Source organism: Zootoca vivipara, chromosome 11, assembly GCF_965207765.1.
Source record: "Zootoca vivipara chromosome 11, rZooViv2.hap1.1, whole genome shotgun sequence".
NCBI classification, from domain to species: Eukaryota; Metazoa; Chordata; class Lepidosauria; order Squamata; family Lacertidae; genus Zootoca; species Zootoca vivipara.
This window is the reverse complement of record NC_142594.1, coordinates 39710397-39731158: the sequence shown is the minus strand read 5'-3', so window position 1 is coordinate 39731158 and position 20762 is coordinate 39710397. Positions and strand designations below refer to the sequence as shown.

The 20762-nt window shown below is 44.5% G+C and overlaps 1 protein-coding gene across 2 annotated transcripts in view; it reads right to left on the bottom strand.

The window, feature by feature from the left end:
* Positions 1 to 10423: 10423 nt before the first annotated feature.
* JCAD (junctional cadherin 5 associated) overlaps positions 10424 to 20762 on the bottom strand; it is a 36579-nt gene continuing 26240 nt past the window's right edge. The window contains exons 1-3 of one of the 2 annotated variants that reach the window (XM_088653415.1): positions 20036 to 20152; positions 15856 to 19550; positions 10424 to 12538 (exon numbers count right to left, since the gene is read on the bottom strand). In XM_088653415.1, coding sequence (XP_088509541.1) covers positions 12504 to 12538; positions 15856 to 19423 — 3603 coding nt within the window. In that variant the 5' untranslated portion in view covers positions 19424 to 19550; positions 20036 to 20152 and the 3' untranslated portion in view covers positions 10424 to 12503. Of the gene's footprint in view, positions 12539 to 15855; positions 19551 to 20035; positions 20153 to 20762 lie in introns of those variants that run through there. The other variant, XM_035129234.3, reaches the window with a different exon arrangement.

The following is a 20762-nucleotide window of genomic DNA, read 5'->3' as shown; positions in this document are numbered from 1 at the left end:
ACAAGATGATGATGATAATAATAATTAATAATAATAATAATAATAATAATAATAATACAAATTATTATTGTTGTTATTGTTGTTGTTGTTGTTGTTGTTGTTGTTGTTGTTGTTATTAATACCCCGTCCATCTGGCTGGGTTTCCCCAGCCACTCTGGGCGGCTTCCAACTGAATATTAAAAACAGTACAGCATCAAACATTAAAAACTTCCCTAAACAGGGCCGCCTTCAGTTGTCTTCTAAAAGTAAAATAATTGTTTATTGCCTTGACATCTGCTGGGATGGCGTTCCACAGGGTGGGTGCCACTACCGGGAAGGCCCTCTGTCTGGTTCCCTGTAACCTCACTTCTCGCAATGAGGGAACCGCCAGAAGGCCCTTGGTGCTGGATCTCAGTGTCCGGGCTGAATGATGGGGGTGAAGATGCTCCTTCAGGTTTATAGGACCGGGGCCGTTTAGGGCTTTAAAGGTCAGTACCAACACTTTGAATTGTGCTCGAAAATGTACTGGGAGCCAGTGCAGATCTCTCAGGACCAATGTTATGTGGTCCTGGCGGCCACTCCCAGTCACTAGTCTAGCTGCCGCATTCTGGATTAATCACAGTTTCCGGGTCACCTTCAAAGGTAGAGTGCATTGCAGTTGTCCAAACAGGAGATAACCAGAGCATGCACCACTATGGTGAGACAGTCTGCAGGCAGGTAGGGTCTCAGCCTGCGTACCTGATGGAGCTGGTAGACAGCTGCCCTGGGCACAGAATTAACCTGTGCCTCCATGGACAGCTGCGAGTCCAAAATGACTCCCAGGCTGCGCACCTGGTCCTTCAGGGGCACAGTTACCCCATTCAGGACCAGGGAGTCCCCGACACCCGCCCACCCCGTCCCCCTCCCCAAAACAGTGCTTCTGCCTTGTCAGGATTAAACCTCAATCTGTTAGCCGCCAACAACTCACTTCAAAATGGGGTGTCTGGGGATCTTTCGCTTCATTCTGCTGAGAAGGGCCCTGGACTTCTGCCACAAGGTCCAGTCCTGGTGGCCCCACTGTCCCTGCCATCTCCAGTAAAAGGATCTCATGTGGCAGAGGCGGGAAAGGCATGACTGAGACATGACTGTACAAGAATTGATAGACCCAATGCCAATGGGGTGATGGACTCAGGTGAAGGCAGTGCCATAGATTCATATTCCTGCGGGTGTCAAGAGACGTTCAGGGAAAACAGGGAAGTGAACGCATCCATTCAAAGAGGTCAACTTTGATATGCATTGCAAAAACTAAAAATCCAGCTGAAGCAGGGGGGGGGGGGAAACACTCCAAAAAGTGTCGGGCGGGGTAAATAACATGAGGCGTTTCACACAGGGGATCTCAATCAATTTATACCAAAGACTGAGCAAATAAATTAGCAGTGCCTTGTCTGATAAAGTAAATATGCCCCGAAAACACTGCTGATTGTAGCAAAAATGGCTGGTAATCCAATGCAGATGTGAAATTGTGTGAGAGGAACCCCAGCCTTTCCCAAAACTCCCCCGGTATTCTCATGACAATGATTAGCTGGAGTATTGTTGTTGGCCTGGACCAGACAGCAGACGGCCGAGCTCAGCTTCAAAATTCAGGCCTGTTTCATTAAAAGAAGATTTATTGGTGTTAGCGGGTTTTTCTTACAGAGCTTGTTTTCGTGAGATGTGCTGCGTACAGTGCTGGTTCCTGCATGTGCACAGTGGGAAGCAAAAGTAAGAGCAGAAGCTGAAGACAGCAAGGAAGGATCATACTATAATGTTGCACAGGCCCTACAGAGCAGTGAAAAGCTTCTAGCACCACCCTCTGTGCAGCGGAGCACGTGATAGAGTCACGCATCAAACTGTCTCGTGCCACCTTTGAGACTAACAGGTCGATTTCCCCTTATGCTTTCATGGATGACAGCCACGAAAAGCACCACTTCATTTTATGTCAGAATGTCCCTTTTTAGTTTTGCTACAGCAGCCTAACATGGCTGACCTTCAGGAATTTGCCACCATCAAACTGTGTCCCACTTCGGCCTCCTCTAGCCAACCACTTTGTTCGGCACAGTGCACTCATCCTGATTTGCTTACGCAAAGCTTAAAGATAAAGGGACCGCCGACCATTAGGTCCAGTTGTGACCGACTCTGGGGTTGCGGTGCTCATCTCGCATTATTGGCCGAGGGAGCCGGCGTACAGCTTCCGGGTCAGGTGGCCAGGATGACAAAGCACCACATCATTTTATGTGAGAATGTCCCTTTTTAGTTTTGCTACAGCAAACCAGAGCAGCGCACGGAAACTCTGTTTACCTTCCCGCTGTAGCGGTACCTATTTATCTACTTGCACTTTGATGTGCTTTCGAACTGCTAGGTTGGCAGGGGCTGGGACCAAGCAACGGGAGCTCACCCCGTCGTGGGGATTCGAACAGCGGACCTTCTGATCAGCAAGCCCTAGGCCAGGCATCCCCAAACTGCGGCCCTCCAGATGTTTTGGCCTACAACTCCCATGATCCCTAGCTAAGAGGACCAGTGGTCAGGGATGATGGGAATTGTAGTCCAAAACATCTGGAGGGCCAAAGTTTGGGGATGCCTGCCCTAGGCTCTGTGGTTCAACCCACAGCGCCACCCACATCCAAAGCTTACACAGTGCTTAAATTATATCTGGACTTTATTGAGACTTTCTTCTAATTGGTTTACGTGGTAGTTATAGGACAATGAGCATTCAACCTGATTCGCTGACAAGGTACAGTATTTAGGTGCCTTCCTGTAAATCGCTTGTCTGCCCCAAACTGCGAAAAGTCAGGTGTTGTTATTATTTTTTAAGTGGATTTGTTGCACTAGGGTGAAAGGGAACTTTAATCCACTTTAAACATGAAAATGTAAAGTTCTGCTCTGTGCATGAATCCCTCCCACAGAATACTGACAATCTGGAGGTGCTCTTCACTCTAACTTCTCAACAAGAACACAAAAAAGAAATGGGGGGGGGGAGATCCACCCCAGTACACATAATACTACCTTCCTCCTACTTCTGTATCTGGAAAATTTCTCTGCCCCTCTTTGGCAGCTGTACAGACCTTGCGTCCTGAACATGTCCATTGTTAAGCATTTATTAAAACCCTGAAGCAGAGCAATCGCACACAGTACTGAACATCAAAACAGATTCCAGATATCTCTGGGTGCTACAGTAAATTCTGGACATGCTTCATACCTTGGGGGGGGGGGTTTCCTTTGGAGGGAGGGGGGAGTTGCCTAGGGTTGCTATATTTCAAACAGTAAAAATCCAGAGAGAAAAAGTTGTTGAGGTTTTTTGGTTTGTTTGTTTTTTGCAAAATCGCTCCCGGACGTATGGCAACCCTTGCCCAGCCTAGCATTTTCCTGGATTTTAACAATTGGATGCATATTGTAACTTAGTCAGGGCACTCCAGGTGCTTTTAATTGCTACCTTGGCAGCATCTTTAAAATATCCCTCCATGGGGCAAGAAACAAAGGTGCCTTGTTTGTTCACCGCAACATCTGTAGGTTGTGGGATTATCCCAGCTCCTGTTAGTCATGCGAGTTTATTGGCAAAAAAATCTCTCCTAGAATAAATGAAAGGTATTGAGTAATGACAAGTAGGATAAGGTTTTGAAACCCTGTGCATTTTTCCATCACACCCTGGATTCTGTCTTTTTATCCCCCTTTGAAGTGGTTTGTCTGCAACTCAATTACAGAACAGAACAAACACAGTTCCTACAGGATTTACAGTGAAAACGTTTAGGAAATAGCTACACCGTTAAACGCAATAGGAGCTTATGCTTGAATGTTTCTATTAACCATCCAGTAGGTGGTGCTATTGCAAAACCTTTACTCCACCGGAATAATTCCCCACATTTTAAAGGAACCAACCACAGAATGGAAATAGGATGTAAGCTCCACCATTTGCTTGAGAGAGCAGACATCCCCAAACTTTGGCCCTCCAGATATTTTGGACTACAATTCCCATCTTCCCTGACCACTGGTCCTGTTAGCTAGGGATCATGGGAGTTGTAGGCCAAAACATCTGGAGGGCCGCAGTTTGGGGATGCCTGTGAGAGAGAGACACTATCCTCGTTTGCACATAACGCTAAGCCACATTTTAGTGGCTTTGGGGTGCATGTGTATTGGAGGTTTGCTAATGCTTGTGCACATAGCACTAAGCGACAGGTTTGGCGTTCTGTGCAATCTCAGCTGCTGGAGAAGCAATAAGGTGGCAGCTCTCCATGTTTTTGTAAAATCTCGAGTCCTTTTTGCATGACCAGTGGGATACTGGATGAATGGAAAAGGAAGGGGGTGAGATTGCATTGGCAGGCTCCACCTCTAACAACCACATGCCAATTGGCTACACCACATGGCACCTCCACATACCTAAATAATCAATAAATGTGGCAGAGCCTGAGATCCTGCTCCTACCCAGAAAGGCATTCAGTGTGTGACCTGCAGTCAAGATTCAAGAACCACACAGACACTGGCAATGTGTTTATTAAACAGGGTTACACACATCTCACTGGCAGGGCTCTAAACACAGGCTTGCAGCACGGTTTCTCCTAGTGCAGAGAAGGAGGGTGGGGAGGAGTCTGGCCTGTGTTTGGGGGAACAATACACAGTTAACACAACCCCTGAATATGTACAACACACTTGACATCCCATTTGGCCACATGAACAGGATTCTTGCTCTTCCTCAGCTCTGAAGCTCACAGGGCACTGGCAAGTTTCCGTCCCTCTTATCTACCACACAGGAGTTTTGCAAGTCTAAAATGTTATCATAAACTCATAGAATCAGAGTTGGAAAGGACCCCCAAGGGTCATCTTCTAGTTCAACCCCCTGCAATACAGGAATCTCAGCTAAAGCATCCAACCTCTGCTTAAAAACCTCCAAGGAAGGAGAGTCTACCACCTTCCGAGGGAATCTGTTCCCTTCTCAAACAGCTCTTACTGTCATAAAGTTTTTCCGTATGTTTAGGAAGAATCTCCTTTCTTATCATTCCACCCATGACACCCTGAGCTCCTTGGAAAACAGGCAGGGTATGATAAATAATCCATGAATCTTTTAAGTCTCTTTATCTCTTTTTCCTACCACTCACCACTATGCCTGACCAATCGGACATAGCATGTCATTCGAAAAATGCTCAGTCTCAGCAAAACACACACAGAGAGAACTGCTTGTGATGTCTCTTCTCTTCCACTGAATGATGCATCAACTATAATATTTTAATTGGAATTTCGGAACTTACGAAGGCCCTTTAAAAGTACAGTTGGTGTTTGCTTGCTTGCCTTATCTATGCTCGTCTTGCATATTTTGTAAAGCTAAATGTTATTATACCATTGTATATAATCCATCTTCTCTAAACAGTTATAAAGCTGAGCTATGCTATTTATGTTCTCCTTAATCGTAGTTTAGAGAAAGTTCATATAAACATGACTCCCTGGCCTAGAGTGAAGAGAAAGACAAATATCTAAGTGAATAATCTTGAGGTTACACCCAGTGTTAGTTCTATGCAGAATAGATCCTCTCTGAACAGAACCTAAATTAGCCATACCCATTAATTCCAATGGGCCTGCTCTAAATAGAACTAGCACAAAATTAGGGCACAATTCAAGCTGCAACTTGAGCTCAGAATCACCTGACATAATATGATGCCAGGTGATTGACAGATGGGCGCCAATGGGTGGTCCAATTCCCCATCCCATGTCATGTTTGGACAAGAACAAGTATCTTCACTGAATAGCTCACGGCCTTCCCAGATAGCAGGAAAATTATTCTTTGTTATCAATAGCTCTATCTATGCTGGCGTCAGCCCAAGCCTAGTCAATGTGATATGCCACTCCCATGTACTGTATGGATGGCAGGGTGGGTGTCTGCTTTGCTGCAAGGGAAGCATGAATGAAATTGGAATGAAAAGGGGGAATAAATTACTTTCTGTACTGGAGAGGGGGGAGCACACAGTGGCCAAAAAAACACCCGGCAGCTCTCTCGTAATGCTGTAAGGGGCTTTGTGGTGGAGCTGGTGAAAATCTTGGAAGCGATGGTTGCAGTGATCCCAATTTACAGAGGACAGGTCCAGCAGGGAAGCAATAGGAATGGGCCAAGTGTTTATGAGATTTCAGAGAACTCTATAAAAAGAAGAAAAGAAGCCTGGCTTGAAAACTAGCGCTGTTGCATTGCTACTTCTAAGTGATATACAGAACGGCAAGTCCTCTGCTGCATCAAAGTCATAGAATCACAGAATTGTAGAGCTGGAAGGGAATCAAAGGATCATCTAGTCCAGGCATCCCCAAACTTCGGCCCTCCAGATGTTTTGGACTACAATTCCCATCATCCCTGACCACTGGTCCTGTTAGCTAGGGATCATGGGAGTTGTAGGCTAAAACATCTGGAGGGCCGCAGTTTGGGGATGCCTGATCTAGTCCTACAATGTAGGAATCCCATGACAGATGGCTACTCAACATCTGTTTAAAATCCTCCAATGAAGGAGAGCCTGCCACCTTCCAAGGTAGCCTGTTCAACTGACTAACACCTCCCACCATCAGATAAACCATAAACACATACAAAGAAAGAAAAAGAAAATCATATTGGAACGCTGAAACTTGCTTGTGAGTAAGGATGGGTGACTGTTTCTCTCTCTTTTTACAACCTGAAGTTCTGTTCTCCACATTTCTACATGATTTTGCAATATTTTAAAAAGTCTTTGTGAAAATTCATCAGCATTTCGGTATGGATTTATCCTAATGTACAAATCTTTGTATGCATTTTGGGCTGATATCATAGAATAGAATCATAGAGTTGGAAGAGACCACAAGGGCCATCTAGTCCAACCCCCTGCCAAGCAGGAAACGATGTTATGTTCACTAATATATGCATTTTGTTGCCTGGTGCACTCTAGTAAATGCATTTTTTGCACACATTACCTGGCTAGAGAACTGTACAGTATCGCAAAATTCAGAGCTGTGAATGGTAAAGGATGGCTGTGTTTCAGATTACAGATTATTTGGGGAAGTGCAAATCAGTTCACCTTTACATGCAAACTGAATTGTGTTTCTCCTGCATCCCTACCTGCAGGTCTTCTGTCTCCAGCAGGTGAGAGCAGCATTTTCTCCATGGTCAATAGGAGGCAGGTCTCCACGACCAAATGTTGTGCTTGGGGGTCACCCTGTTTTCACAGACAAGCCACGAGCAAATTCAGCGAACGAGTCTGGCTTTATCAGAGCAGAGACCAAAAAATCTATTCTCTTGACAAATGGATCTCTTCTCTCTCGCCCCCTTTTGTGGGTTGTAGTTGGGGACTATTTGTTACTGTGCCACTACTTGCCACATCGACTTGGGCTTGGGCTTTGCCATGAGCCTGCAGTTTCCCCAGCTAGACAGTCAGTGTGGTGTAATGGTTATAGTGTCGGACTAGGACCTGGGAGACCAGGGTTCAAATCCCCACATGGCCATGAAACTTAATGAGTGACCTTGGGGCAGTCACTGTCTCTTAGCCGCAGCTACCTCATAGGGTTGTTGTGAGAATGAAGTGGGGAAAGGGAAAACCTGTGGATGCCACCTTGAGCTCCTTGGAGGAAAAGTGGTTTGTAAATCAAGAAACAAATCAAATGCATCTTTCATGACAATATCCCCACCACGCCTTATTTTCTGAAGGAGTTTTTAAGACTTCTCTCCTAGCCGTTCCTGCTTGCACGAATTGCAGTTGGACCTCAAACCTCAAATCTGCCAAGCCAGCCTCCATAGTGCAGGACCTAGTCTGCCATGAGTTGCAGAGCCACTAAGCTATCCTCACCCTCCAGAGCAGAGAACCAAACAACCACCACTTGCTGCTTTTAACTCCTGGCATTGGAAGGAGCTAGTTCACTGAGAAGGGGCGGGGATGAAGTGTCAGCTTGGAAGGAAGGGAAACAGAGCTGTTGCCACTTCTAACGTTACCCCAGCAAAGATCGTCCTTTTCAGATATTGCCTGACCATGAAAGGAGGCTTGCAAAGCATCAATTTTATGGCATTATCCATAGGCCTGTGTGATTGCTTAGCCTTTCTTCCTTTCTCTTCTAGCTCTGAAACCTCCCTGGGTTGGTCTGCCTGGAATGAAAACCTTTTGATTTATTTCTGGCAGTAGAAATCAGTCACAGGGTCTCTCTAGAAAAACCACCTGCTTTGGTGAACTATATCATCTTGGGGACTTGTCAAGATGCTAGCTGGTGTTTCCATGCTCTTGTCTCCTCCGAGCTCAGCCGTTGCTCCTGGGATGGGTCTGGTTATTCTCACCAACAGGCTTCCAGCACAAAGGCAGAGTTTTCTGCTGTCTAGGATGGAAATTTCTTCGTTTGTTTCATAAGCAGCATGTTATTGTGGTTTCCTTGGCTGGAGGATTTCATTTTTTATTTCTAATCTCCGCCATGTGTTGGTCAACACGAGTGTGGAATTTGCCTAATCTCCTTCCCCCTTCGCCCATGTGCTCACATGTAATTCTCCAAGCTGCGTTGCCAACACATTGCTCAAACTGGGTGGGAGACGGGACTCTCCTGGCAATCTGAAAATGAACAATTGTGGTATGCAGCATTTGTTCCACTCGCATGAATAACAGCAATTAGCAATAAGTATCTGCTTTTCCTCAACTGCTCCATAAATTTAGCCAATATCTGTGGACTAAACAGGCATTAACTTGTCATTCTCTCTCCTACTGACATATGGTTTGTGCTGTCACGCATGAATCTATGGCTATGCAAACACTATACATTAAAAATACACACACCTAAGAATGTTGGGAACTGTAGTTTACCCCAAGGGTTAAAATTCTCAGCAAGTTTAGCAAACTAGTTTCCAGGATTCAAAGGGGGTGGGGAGCTTTTGATGTGTGCTATTGTGAATGTCATAAAGCCCAAATTTTGTGAATGTCTGAAAATTCAGAGATATGCCAGCAAATGTTGGTAAGTTGCCTCAATATGGTAGATGACATTTGCTAGTATATGTTGCCAAAATGATTAAATATATATCTGTCAGGGGACCAACAGGGGTCAGTGGAGAGTCCAGGAAGTTGGGACCAGGAATCTCCGATGGAGACGGAGCCCGGGATGCTAGCGTCTCGCAGCATCCTTCGGAGGGTGGTGCTGAGGCTCAGACAGCAGTGCAGACCCTTGGGGATGCTGAGAGTGCTAGGTTTCCAGAGGGAAGGCTGGAGGGGTCGGACCACAGTGCTCAAGAGGGGGAGGCTCCAGGGGAGACAGTACCGGCTGAGGAGAGGGCGCTCACCCCAACATACCCCCAACAGCAAAGGGGGGGGGAGAGTAGGGAGCAGAGGAGGAGATTCAAGGTGCCAAGGGCATTCTGTTGGCAAAAGTCCTGAAGGGTGGTGCTTCTGGATTCTGATTCGGAATAGAACAGTCATGGATTCTGTTGCTCTGTCTTGTACATATGTATATAATAAAACTCTGTAAAAGCCAGCCACGGAATTTGGAGCTTCTTACTCATGAGGAAGCAACCAGCAGCATTACAATATCATACCCAACTGCACTGGGGGAAAAATGGGACATCTCTTCTTCTTCTTCTTTTTTTGTGAGAGCACGGCAACCATTTGGGGTACCTTGCTTTCACACAATATCAAGCTGAGTTTTTGCCTTGAAAGAGTGTTTAATTTGGGTCTGCAATATCGCACCATGCCTGAAAAAGTGCTTTCTTCAAAACCGCAATCTCATGCAGGTCACATGACTAGCATGGGATTTCAGACCTGGAAGATGGTTTCCCCAGATTTGGGCTGCATCACGTTTCAAGTCATGATATATGCACTTTTGAATGACCTTAATTTTCCTTAAGGACCGCTTTCACCCATATGAACCCACCTGAGGCATATAACCGGCTTTAGAAGCTCTGTTCCACCACCATGGGAAATACAGCTGGGGGACGCTCCAGTATTAGTGTCACAGTTGTGGACTGTTCTTCCTGACAAGACCTGACAGGTTCCCTGTCTTCCTGTGCCTCATTTTACTGTTCTGTTCTATAACAGTTTATACTGTCCACTGCAGTTGCTTTTTTACAGAGGCTGGACTCCTATGTGCACTTACCTGCGAATAAGTCCCATTGATTTATTTCTGAATAGATATGTGGAAAATTCTATTGCTTTTTTTTTTAAAAAAAGATTTTGTTGCTGAGCTTTTATTACTTATTTTGCTAACCATTCTTGCACAATTATTTTACATAGCAGAGCAGCTTCTAAAGAATATGATATTTTGTAAATTAAATCGGCTACCTGACAATATTTATTCATTTGTTTCAGGAACCACTAGCTTGCTGCTGCTGAACAGATTGTTCTCTTTTGCTAAGGAACTATTATATCGAAGTTTTTAAAGGACCCAAAGGGTGAAGAGCTGCAGTCCACCCACAACTATAGAAGAAAGAAAATCCACATGTTCCAGTAAAGGAAACCGTACAACCATCTTGTTTAGATGTATAACAAACTTTAAATATTTAATAAAGATTCTATGTAATAGAATCAGGCGTTACAGATAAGCAATTGTGGTTGCCAAAGCACAAGAGGTGGGTCATTTGTATATTTGGTCAAATAGGACCGTTCTCCCAAAAATAAGATACTAGGAATTTGAAATGCTTAACAGATAACATGGCTTTAGGAGGTGGGGAGGGGCAAAAGCATATAAAACGCCCAATACAAACAGAAAGAAAAAACAAACTGAGAAGTGTGTTAGCAAACAAAAACAGATAAAGTATATCTATATATAAATAAATGTTGTACAGGTTAAATCAGCTGTAATCCCAGGGGAATGTACAAGGTCCTTTTAAAATACACTTGGAATATTTTGAGAAGGGAATGCTTTCAAAGATTGGCAACAATAGGTCTATGTGTGGTCACAAGAACTATAATTTTTAAAAAATGAGTGGGAAATATAAAAATCCAGATGCATATAGTGTAACAGCCCAGTGCTATGAGTTGCTTATAAGATCTGGTCTTGACCCCAGACCCCAGCATGGACTTGACCCTGGACACACAGGCTGGTGCTCCCCTTAACACCTTTGCAGCACCTCAATACCAGCCAAAGCCCAAATGGGTAAAGTTTCATCTTCTTGTGTGGCTTCCTATGTGCCACGGGCAACTTGAAGACAGGTGTCAAGCAGCACCCTCCATATCCTGAAGTTAAAGGATGAGACAGGACCCTCCCAACAACTAAGGAAGACACAACAGACTGACTCATTCCATTAATAAATGTGCACTTCAAGTCTGCAATATTGGTGCCACTGTTGGGTCCTTAGAAGCAGTGATCTAACCAATAAGAAAATAAAAACTTTGGCCTTTCTAAAAACATACATATTTGATTTATGGGATATATATATATCCTATATAATATATACATACACACATACCTCTTTTTTTACAACAGAGAGAGTTGCAGCTGTGAACAGGATGATGTGGAATGTGCACTAGATATAAAAAGTAAACGCTTCTTGGCTAGCTCCTCTGAACAGCCTGTCAGCTTAAGAAGGGGGGGGGGTTACACACCCATCTTAACTTGCTCGCCAACGGTTAGCAAATTGCTTAATACTGTAGAAAAATAGAGATCACATTCTGTTAAAAAGTTGCTTTGTTACAAGGGTCTGCTCTATCAAACCAGCAATTGGGTCATATGAAGAGTTTCTAGTTTCTACAAAAACATAACCATGGGAGGGGGGGGGGGAATAGAACTAACTTCATAATAGTGAGTGCAAAACAGTAGCCAGGGTTGTTATAGTGTTGGTTTTGTTGCACAACAGTTTGAAACAGTAAATTGGGGGCAGAGGTTGCACAGGTTGTAATTACATGTAAAACAATGTTTTGTTTTAGATTTGTGTGAGAGAGGGGAATGAGCATTTTTTGTTTGTTTGCAGATGCCAGGTAAGAAACTTAAAAAGCAAAGCCCCTTTCAAATGGTAGAAGTCCAAGCTGATTTCACAGCCAGTCAATCAGTCTTCATCCTCTTCGGCACTCACCCCCCCCCCCCCCGAGCTGGAAATGCAGCGTCTCTCGCTCGCTGCCTGCTTTACGAAGACCGAAGTTAAACAAAGCTGAGGGTGCAGAGGTTCGGAGGTTTAAGCTCAGAAAATTCACATTCTTTCAAAAATCATTTTGCTAATCTCCCCTGTTTACATTTTACACAGAGCAAAAGCCAGCTTCCCCTCACACCCCTCCCATCTTCATCCTGTTTACCATCCTGCCTGAACACGGCTCAGCAGAGTTTAAAAAATGACCAACCCATGCCAAGTAGAGGCATTAAGGCCTAATGCTACAAAAAACAGATGGTTCCAAAGTGAGAGATTTTTTGTGCACTCTCTCTCACTCACTTTCATGCAAGCTCCGTAAAGCTGTGGAATATGAACTACTTATTTCCCCCACTGGCAGAGATGAGGGCTTTGTCAGTACACTCTGAAGTCACTGCTTGTAGGAAGCTTAAAGCTATTTCCCTGTGTTGGAAACCAGCAAAACGTTTGCGGAAGGCAGACATCTCCCGAGACTCGTGTCTTTTTCACATCACACCCTTTCAACTCTGGTGGGATCGTAGGCATCTGCAAAATAGGAAAGGCAGCCATGATTATTACCAGCAATTTATAATAGTCCCCCTTTTCCATTAATGCAGGTCCCTCAGGCTTCAACTGGAATGCTGTATGGTCAACTCATTTAAGACACCAAAGCCCACCGCAGTTAGGTAAGATGGTCCTAATGTGGTGAGCTTTTGAGTTCTCCGGGACTCTTCAGCAGGCAAAGAGGTCACACAGGTTCGGGCAGGTAAGGGGAACATTTGGTCCTCCAGATGTCGCTGAACTACAACTCCCATCAGCCCCAGCAAGCGTGGCCAGCTATGACTGCAGTTGTAGTTCAGGCGCATCTGGAGAGCTAAAGGCTCCCTGCACCTGAGTTCAGGGGTGGTGGGATGAGGAGAAATGATAAACAAACAGGGGGAGGAAAATTAGGCTGCATGTTAGAGCCACGAGCTCCACTCACAGCTTGAGCCTAAGATGGAGATTGCAGGCTAATTCCCTCCCAGGTGGTGACAAATCAGGTCACACACAAAGGATTCCAGGAAGAAGAAGAAGGGCTCCTCCCCCCCCCCTTTTCATTCAAAATAGACAATCTGACCATTTTTACACTGCTTGTTCTATCAGCAATACCTTATGGTGGCCATCACATTTCACAGGCTAAATCGCAGAGGTCACATATTGTCCAGGGATACCTACTGAGTTAAATGGTACAGTAGGACTTGAAACTCCAACCACTGGACCACCTCAGCTCTCGGTATTATTAAATATGGGCTGTGGTGCTCTATTCACTGGGTCTTGTGAAAGCCTTTCACTGGCTGGACCTTGGAAAGCAAATCCAAAAGCTACTGGTCACCCCATGCAATGGAGATGCTGAGACTTGCAGTGAGTCAAAGGCAAACCGAAGTCTCACTGGAGTAGGTGCAGGAAAACACTACCAGTGCAATAACTCCATGTTTCTTGTGCATAGGAAGCTTTAAGAAGAGACATGTCAATAGCACAGTGCATTAAAGAGAATATAGATATGTTTGCCATGTCGTTCCCAAGGCTTCAAAATTGTTCCAAGAGATAGCTTTTGTTGACAGTGTATCACTTATTGGCTATAACATAGGCAAAATGATGTGAAAAGCGAAAAGGGAAAACACATAAATAATAATAATAAACGTAGGAAGCTTTCAAAGTTGCACATAATTCTCCATGAATCAGGGAGTCAGTTGTCTGAACCTGGCTTAAGGATGGAAGAATCAGTCAGTCAGTCAGTTTTGGTTTTCTCCATCTCTCATTTTCCCATTCTTAATTTCAGTTTTATTTATTTTTTATTTTTAAATGTCCTGAGAATGTATTAGATATACATACCGTTGTATGCCAAAAATGTACACATTTGCAAGCAATTTCTCTTCACCAAAGATGCATCTTATTTACACTTTCCCCTATGAATTTTTTGTACACATTACTTGGGTGAAAAACAGCACTGTGAAATTCAGGGCAGTGTGAATCTAAAAGGAAAACTGTGTTTAGGTTCATGTATTGTTGGGGGATTGAGAATTAGGTTCTTCTGTATTAAAATGAGTATTGAAATGAGCTTCTCCTCCATTTCTAGTTTGGCTTTAATCCATGCACCTGCCTATTTTAATACCATGAGATTTTTTTTTAAAATAAAAAAATTAAAAAATGAACAGAAAGCTAACATTTCTTTCATTTAAATCAGAATTCACTACTCCATATCTACACAGCTGCCCATCAAAATGTAACTCAAGAAATGTAAACAGATAAATGAGACTATACAGAATACTTTATGTTTTGGAGGATAATGACTTCCATATCCTTGAAGATACAGAAAGCCTTACAAGGAATAATTTACCCAAGTAAAGATTTCCAGATCCACTTGTTATTTGGGTATTGAGTTTTGACAGAGGGCAAGCAGCAGCTTTCATAAGCAGCTCGGATACATTTTCTCTCTGTTTCTCACTACCATGAAATAATTTTGTCCTGAGCTCCAACCACTACAAAGAAAGGAACTTCACAAATTCATCATGTTTTAGAAACAGTGGGGGGAGGCACAGCCTACCTTCCATGATGTTGATATTTTCAGCATTTTCTACATACTGATGCAGAATGCCAACAGTCACATAAATGCAGACAGCTAATACAGTCACACCTTGGAAGTAGAAAGGAATCCGTTCCAGAAGTCCATTCAACTTCCAAAATGTTTGGAAACCAAAGCGCGGCTTCCAATTGGCTGCAGGAGCTTCGGCAGTCGCGGAAGCCCCGTTGGATGTTTGGCTTCCAAAAATAGTTCACAAACCAGAACAGTCACTTCCAGGTTTGCGGCGTTCAGGAGCCAAAACGTTCAAGAACTAAGCTGTTCGAAAACCACGGTACGACTGTAGACAGAAAAGCAAAGTTGAACTGCGTGTGCCCTGCAGACTGATTGTAGCAGGGCATTCCAGCCCGACTGGAGCCCTGCCACTGCAAAAGGGGTGCTCTCTAATGGCACAGCCAGGTTGACTTCAGGATTCCAAGCATGGAAAATGAAAATGAGGGAAACTGAGATAACTGGTCCATGTGAACTGTTTAACACAAATTAGGAATGGTGCAGGATATATAGCTTTGGAGGAGGAAAGAGGACGACTTCTCCTGGGGACAGAATAGGAAGAACTTTACTGGATCAGGCTAAAGGCCCATGTAGCCTAGCATCATGTTCTCAGAGTGGACTCGTGAACTTTTAAGCTGCACACCCTACCTAAAATTCAAGAGGAGGAATAAAGTGTTTTGTTGAATAAAAATGTACTTCATGTGAGCCTTCCTAAGGGAGCTGTTTCCAGAGGAAAAACTGTAAGGGGAATGGGACTTTCATTTTAAAAATTATAGGTGCTATGTATAGTCACCTTAGAAGTTATGCAGTAACATGATTAAGTGTCTTCTGAAGTGGGGAGACCACTTGGGGAGGGAGGAGACTAAGCCCATATTTCAGATCACATGTGATTATTCCTCTGCAGTACCTATGTATCTGGTTATCTATTCACTTAAAATATACAGCCCCCCGCCCCCCAGATCTTTGAAGTTCAATGTGAATCTTCCCTCCCTTTGGGCAGCGTCAAAAGTGTCTTATTTTTCCCAACAGTGCATATCAAATGACATGCCAGGCATGGATTTTACTAGGCACCGACTGGCAGATTTTTCTGCATATACACTTGCTTGCAATTAAATGGCAGCTGCAAAGTTTATATTTGAGATGGAACAGGAAAATGCCCTTTCTTTTCAAAGAGGCTTCAGAGGAAGTGTATAGCCATCATCACCCAGCAAAACTGCTGACCACAAAAACCCTGGAGGAATTTTGGTCTTACCTAAAGAAACTAAATCCCTTCCAGCTTTCTTCTCACTCGTGTTGTCCCAGAGCCCATTTTCAGCCAATGAGATGATGCGCTTGGAAACGGAACTCCCGTGGGACAGTTTGCGGGGCAATTCATTGCGGCCAAAGGAAATGTCACTTCCTCTTTCCTCCGGGCCTTTTAGCTGCTTATCCTCATCTCCATCCTCCGCCGAATCTGCATTTTTTATGCTTAGACGTCTCATACGAGAGACCGAGTCAACTTCTTTCATCCTCACCAAACGGTCCATGGCAGCTCGGCTGGGGGCTGATGCAAGTTTGCCTTGCAAGGTCTCAATCACCTTTGAAGTGCATCTAGCTCTCTTTTCCACACCAGGTGGAACCATATTTCTTTCAGCAAATGGAAGCACAACAGACTCGGGAGAGGGAGTCTGGTCAGCTTTGGGTCTACTAAGACCTCTATGGTGCTCAAAACATTGTTCAGCTATCAAAATTGCTTGACCAGAACGCTGGTCTTCAATACACCCCAATGAGATGTTTCTGTCTCCAACAAAGAGGGAGCTTTCTGTCCAGCCACACTTTCGTCTTCCTTCGTAAGAAGATACTTTTGCTTCCACCTTGCCCTCTGACACACTTTCTTCTGGCAATTCAAGGCTCTGGGGGACATTGTCAGAGTGAGAGTCTTCATCTTGAAGAGTGCTCTTGTCAGGAATGAGGGACTCCACAGCTACCTCTATACCCAATATTCGAGCTGCTCTTGCCTGAAGCGATTCATCTGGGGGGATCTCACTGGTGATAGGTTTCCCATGACTATCTAGTTCAGGCCCTTGACCGTCATCAAACCCCACAGATCTCAGATCTGGCTCAGAGAGACCTTGGTTCCTATTTGTTAAAGACAATCGCCCTACAGACCCTCTGTCCAAAGCCAAGTTATCCCATGGCACTGCATTTTTTGTCAGCCTACCAAAGTTGATGTTATCTCTGTGATTCTTAACTTGTATTTCCTCACTGAAGTTAATGCTTTTGAATGGATTGTAGTGGTCCTCATCATCATAGCTGCCTGGCAGAACTTTTTTGATTGGGTGTGGACTCACAACCTGTTTTATTGTCCTTTTCCCAGCTTCCTGATTCCTTGATTCTGCAACCACATATTCATTTGTGGCCTTAACTGAACCACCCACCTCTTTTGCCTGCAAGCAGCTTTGGGACCTAGCACAAGATACGACCCTTGCACTTGAACTTTCAGATGCACTTAAACTTTCAGCTTTGGCTTTATCCCTCTCCTGTTTAAATATAGGAGTGACTGATATAACCATTTCTGACTGCATGCCAGGTCTATGGTCCTGGGTTGGCCCATCAGTCCTAGAGATCCCACTGCTATCTGTCCTCTCCCCTTTCTCCTTAGAAAAGGACAACTCCTGGTTGTCCTCATTCTCTATACTCTCATTCTCTACCCCATCTTCACTCTGCTCTTCCTGCTCTTGAAGCTCCTTGTTAAAACTTTCCAGCTCACTTATTATATCCCAAGGACGGCGGCTAACAGGTTTCAAGAGGAATTGCCCAAACAGCTCCGTACTACTACAAGCGGAGCTTCCTTCCTCCCCGATGAGATAACTAGTTTCTCTTTCCTGCCCAGGGGGAGGGGTGCACGAAGCACAAGGCAGGTTCTGGCATGCCTTCGGGCTAAGGACTACAGTCCGAGAACACAAATTATTGCTAGCTTTGTCAAGATACCCCGGAGCTTTTGCACTGAGTCCAACCTGCCTACATTTTCTGTCATCGGCTGGTAACACAGATAGATGTTCCGCTTCCGCAGTGGATGCCCCGCATTGTGACAACTGTGGAGCTGTCGCTGTATTTGAGCCGCTGGGTTCTAAGGGTTGGAGACGATGACACAAGATTTTGGGTTCCTCTGTGAAGCTGGTCTGCGTTTGCTGGTCTTTGTACTGATTGCCTGGCCATGAGCCAGAGTACTGGAGCTCCTTGTGCTTTGCAGGCTGCAGGAATCTGAGGTCATTCGTTTGTTTGAACTCTGGTCTCCACCACAACTCCTGTTTTTGTAGCTCATTCTTATTGGTCATGCTTCCTGTAAGGGCTTGGAGCTCCAAGTCAGTGGAAGAGGTACTGAGGAGACTTTGTTCCTGCAGACCCCCGCTATCGTCAAACCCATTCTTCTCCTCGGCTCCCTGGGTTAAGTTGTTGTTCCTATCAGTATCAGGCAGGTTCAGTTCAGATTTAACTGGGACGGAGACCAAGCAAAATATTGTCTCATTGGTTTTTTTCTTTGAACTCCTCTTGCTCTGGATCTCAGTCCCAGGTTCAAATGTTTTCACTTTAGTGATGGTCTCGCAGGGGGTTTCCATCTGTGAGCTTTGGACAGACAGCCTGCCTTTCGGGTATCTGTGATCCAAGCCATTACCTGCGTCATAACCGTCTCTTTGGATAGGCAAGGCACTACTGTCTTGATCGACGCTGGACTCAGCTAGCCACCTGCTGCCATGTGCAGAACTGCCAGGGACCTGGTCACATTTCACAGCAGTATTTAGCGAGTCGAAAAAGGCACTGTGGTACTCTCGTTCCAGAGAGCTCCCTTGGAAGGCATGGGAGCCTGTCCTATTTGTATCCACAGGGTATTTCTCATCCTGCTGGAGATTGTCTTGGTGCGCTACTTTAATATGCCGGATTCGAGGGTCATCAAAAGGAATGTACTGGATGGAAGACAGGTAGCCCTCCCCATGCCTCAGGTGGCTTTTCTTGTCACGAGGAACCTGCTCACCTTTGCAGTAGGTACTAGCAGAGGGATGGTAACCAAGCATGGCTCTCGTTCTCTCCACTGGACTCTGCATACCATTATTAAAGCACATATCATAGTCAGGCACTTCACCAGGCAAATGCCGGCTCATACTTTGCTGAGCTGGAGATTTGTAACAGGGAGGGGGTATGTACAAAGGGGGCTCCAGACCAGCGTCTTGGCTGCAAGCATCCGGGATCTGATCGTTTGCTTTGGTCAAAGAGGAGATTGCTTCATCTTTCCGTTGGTCATCCTGGAGTGAGCCGGCTTCTAGGTTTCCCCTGGTTTGCTGATGCAGCTCGTATGACGGGGGCTTCAGGGGTCTGCCGTACTTAGGCTTGGGCAAGGGATGGAAGTGGGCCACTGGCTCAGGATGCTTGGAGGTCTCCAAGCCAAACCCAGTTGGGGGGCAAGATGTCGCTTTAGTTCCACGGAGCGAATGCTTGCTGTTGACCAAGGAAGGCATTTCAACACACCGCAGGCTCTCTGGTGAAAGAACTCTTGGCAAAGATTGCGATTTCCCCTTCGCATGGGAGGCAATGGCAGTACCTCCTGCTCTCACCGAATACATCTCTTGAAGCAGCCTTTCTCTGTCACCATCTGTCAAGAGTCCTCCAAAGTTGGTTGGTTGGTTCCAACCTTCTGTCCTTAGACTTTGCCACCTATAGTCCCCAGGGGCATTCCAGGTCTCCTGCATGCCAGTTCTCCTCACATTCTCCATTCCACCTCCTACCTTCCACTGACTTTCCTTATCAAGCCCATACAAGGCACAGGGCACTGCCATGCCTTTCATTTCAGAGTCTCCTCTGTCAGTATAACCCAACAGTACGCTAAAATCTTGGCCCCTTCTTCTCCAGTAGGCAATATCTTTATCCGTCTTGGGACGTGAAGGCCAGGCTAACTGCGGTCGGTCATAAAACCTGCAAAACAAAATGAAGTCTTACTAAAGAGGCCCATACAAAAACAAATAAACAAGCAAGCTTTCTTTTCCTCCATAATTAAATAAATAATCTCAGCCACCCAGAATCATGAGCTTGTTTCTAACCCCAACATCCCCACAGATATGATGCATGTGATCTTTCTATGAGGAACTACAATAGAGCTCTTTGCTTACAATACATTTTCTTTTACTGCAGTGCATACACGTTGCAAAACTGCATGCATAACATTCCTTTGCATAATCACAGTTCCTAAACTTCATGGTATTTCTTAACATGGAAGTGATTTCTGCACTGGAAGTGTGAAACGTATGAGTTGTCTCTTAGTCAGAAATCCATACAAATTCCTAAAACTGTCAACTCTCAATAGCACATAAAGATGCACTGTTAGTATTCCTGCAAATTGGAGGATCAGACATGTCACTGCCATTGAGTATAAGCCAAAAGAAACATCAAACTTCACTGACAGGGTAAGAATGTAGCTCAGATAGGATCATTTTCTTCCATTCCTGTCAATCCAAATGTGTGGAGGTTGTTCGTGAGTGAGAGGAAGAATTGTCCATGGATGGGGAACCCAAGGACTCCTTTCCTCTTAAAAACAGAAATATTCAAAAATGAAAATGTAATGCATCCAATAAAAATGATTTAAAAATAATAATGAAATGCACACATACACATCTGGCTGCCAATAATCCTCATTCTAAGCACTGTTCAATCACTTTTGTTACGTGCATAGATTCATCCTATCAAGCAAAACTGTTCATAGACTAAACTGAGATAATATATATTTTTCATCAGAAAGATTAAATGAAATCATCTTGGCAAAATGTTCAGGATGGAAAATTGCATCCTTCAAGGGGCCGGAAATGAGAGCACAATCATGTCAACAACACATATTATTAGTCCAGACTATATAAATAAAATCACACCATGCACAAGAATGCTTAATATGGTTTGGATTAGAGCCAGGATCTCTCACTTAAATGAAGTGTGCAATTGACCACCATCGGCATTTAGAAATTATCACATTTATGTCAATTTCATTAAAAGTCAGAGGATGTTCTAATACAGTTCATCAAAAGGTGTAGAAAAGTGTTTACATGACCTGCTAAATAATACTCTAAGACTGGAGAGCTCTATCCATGGAAGCAAGAAGGTCAAACAAAGAGAGGAATGATTAATACAAGATGCATT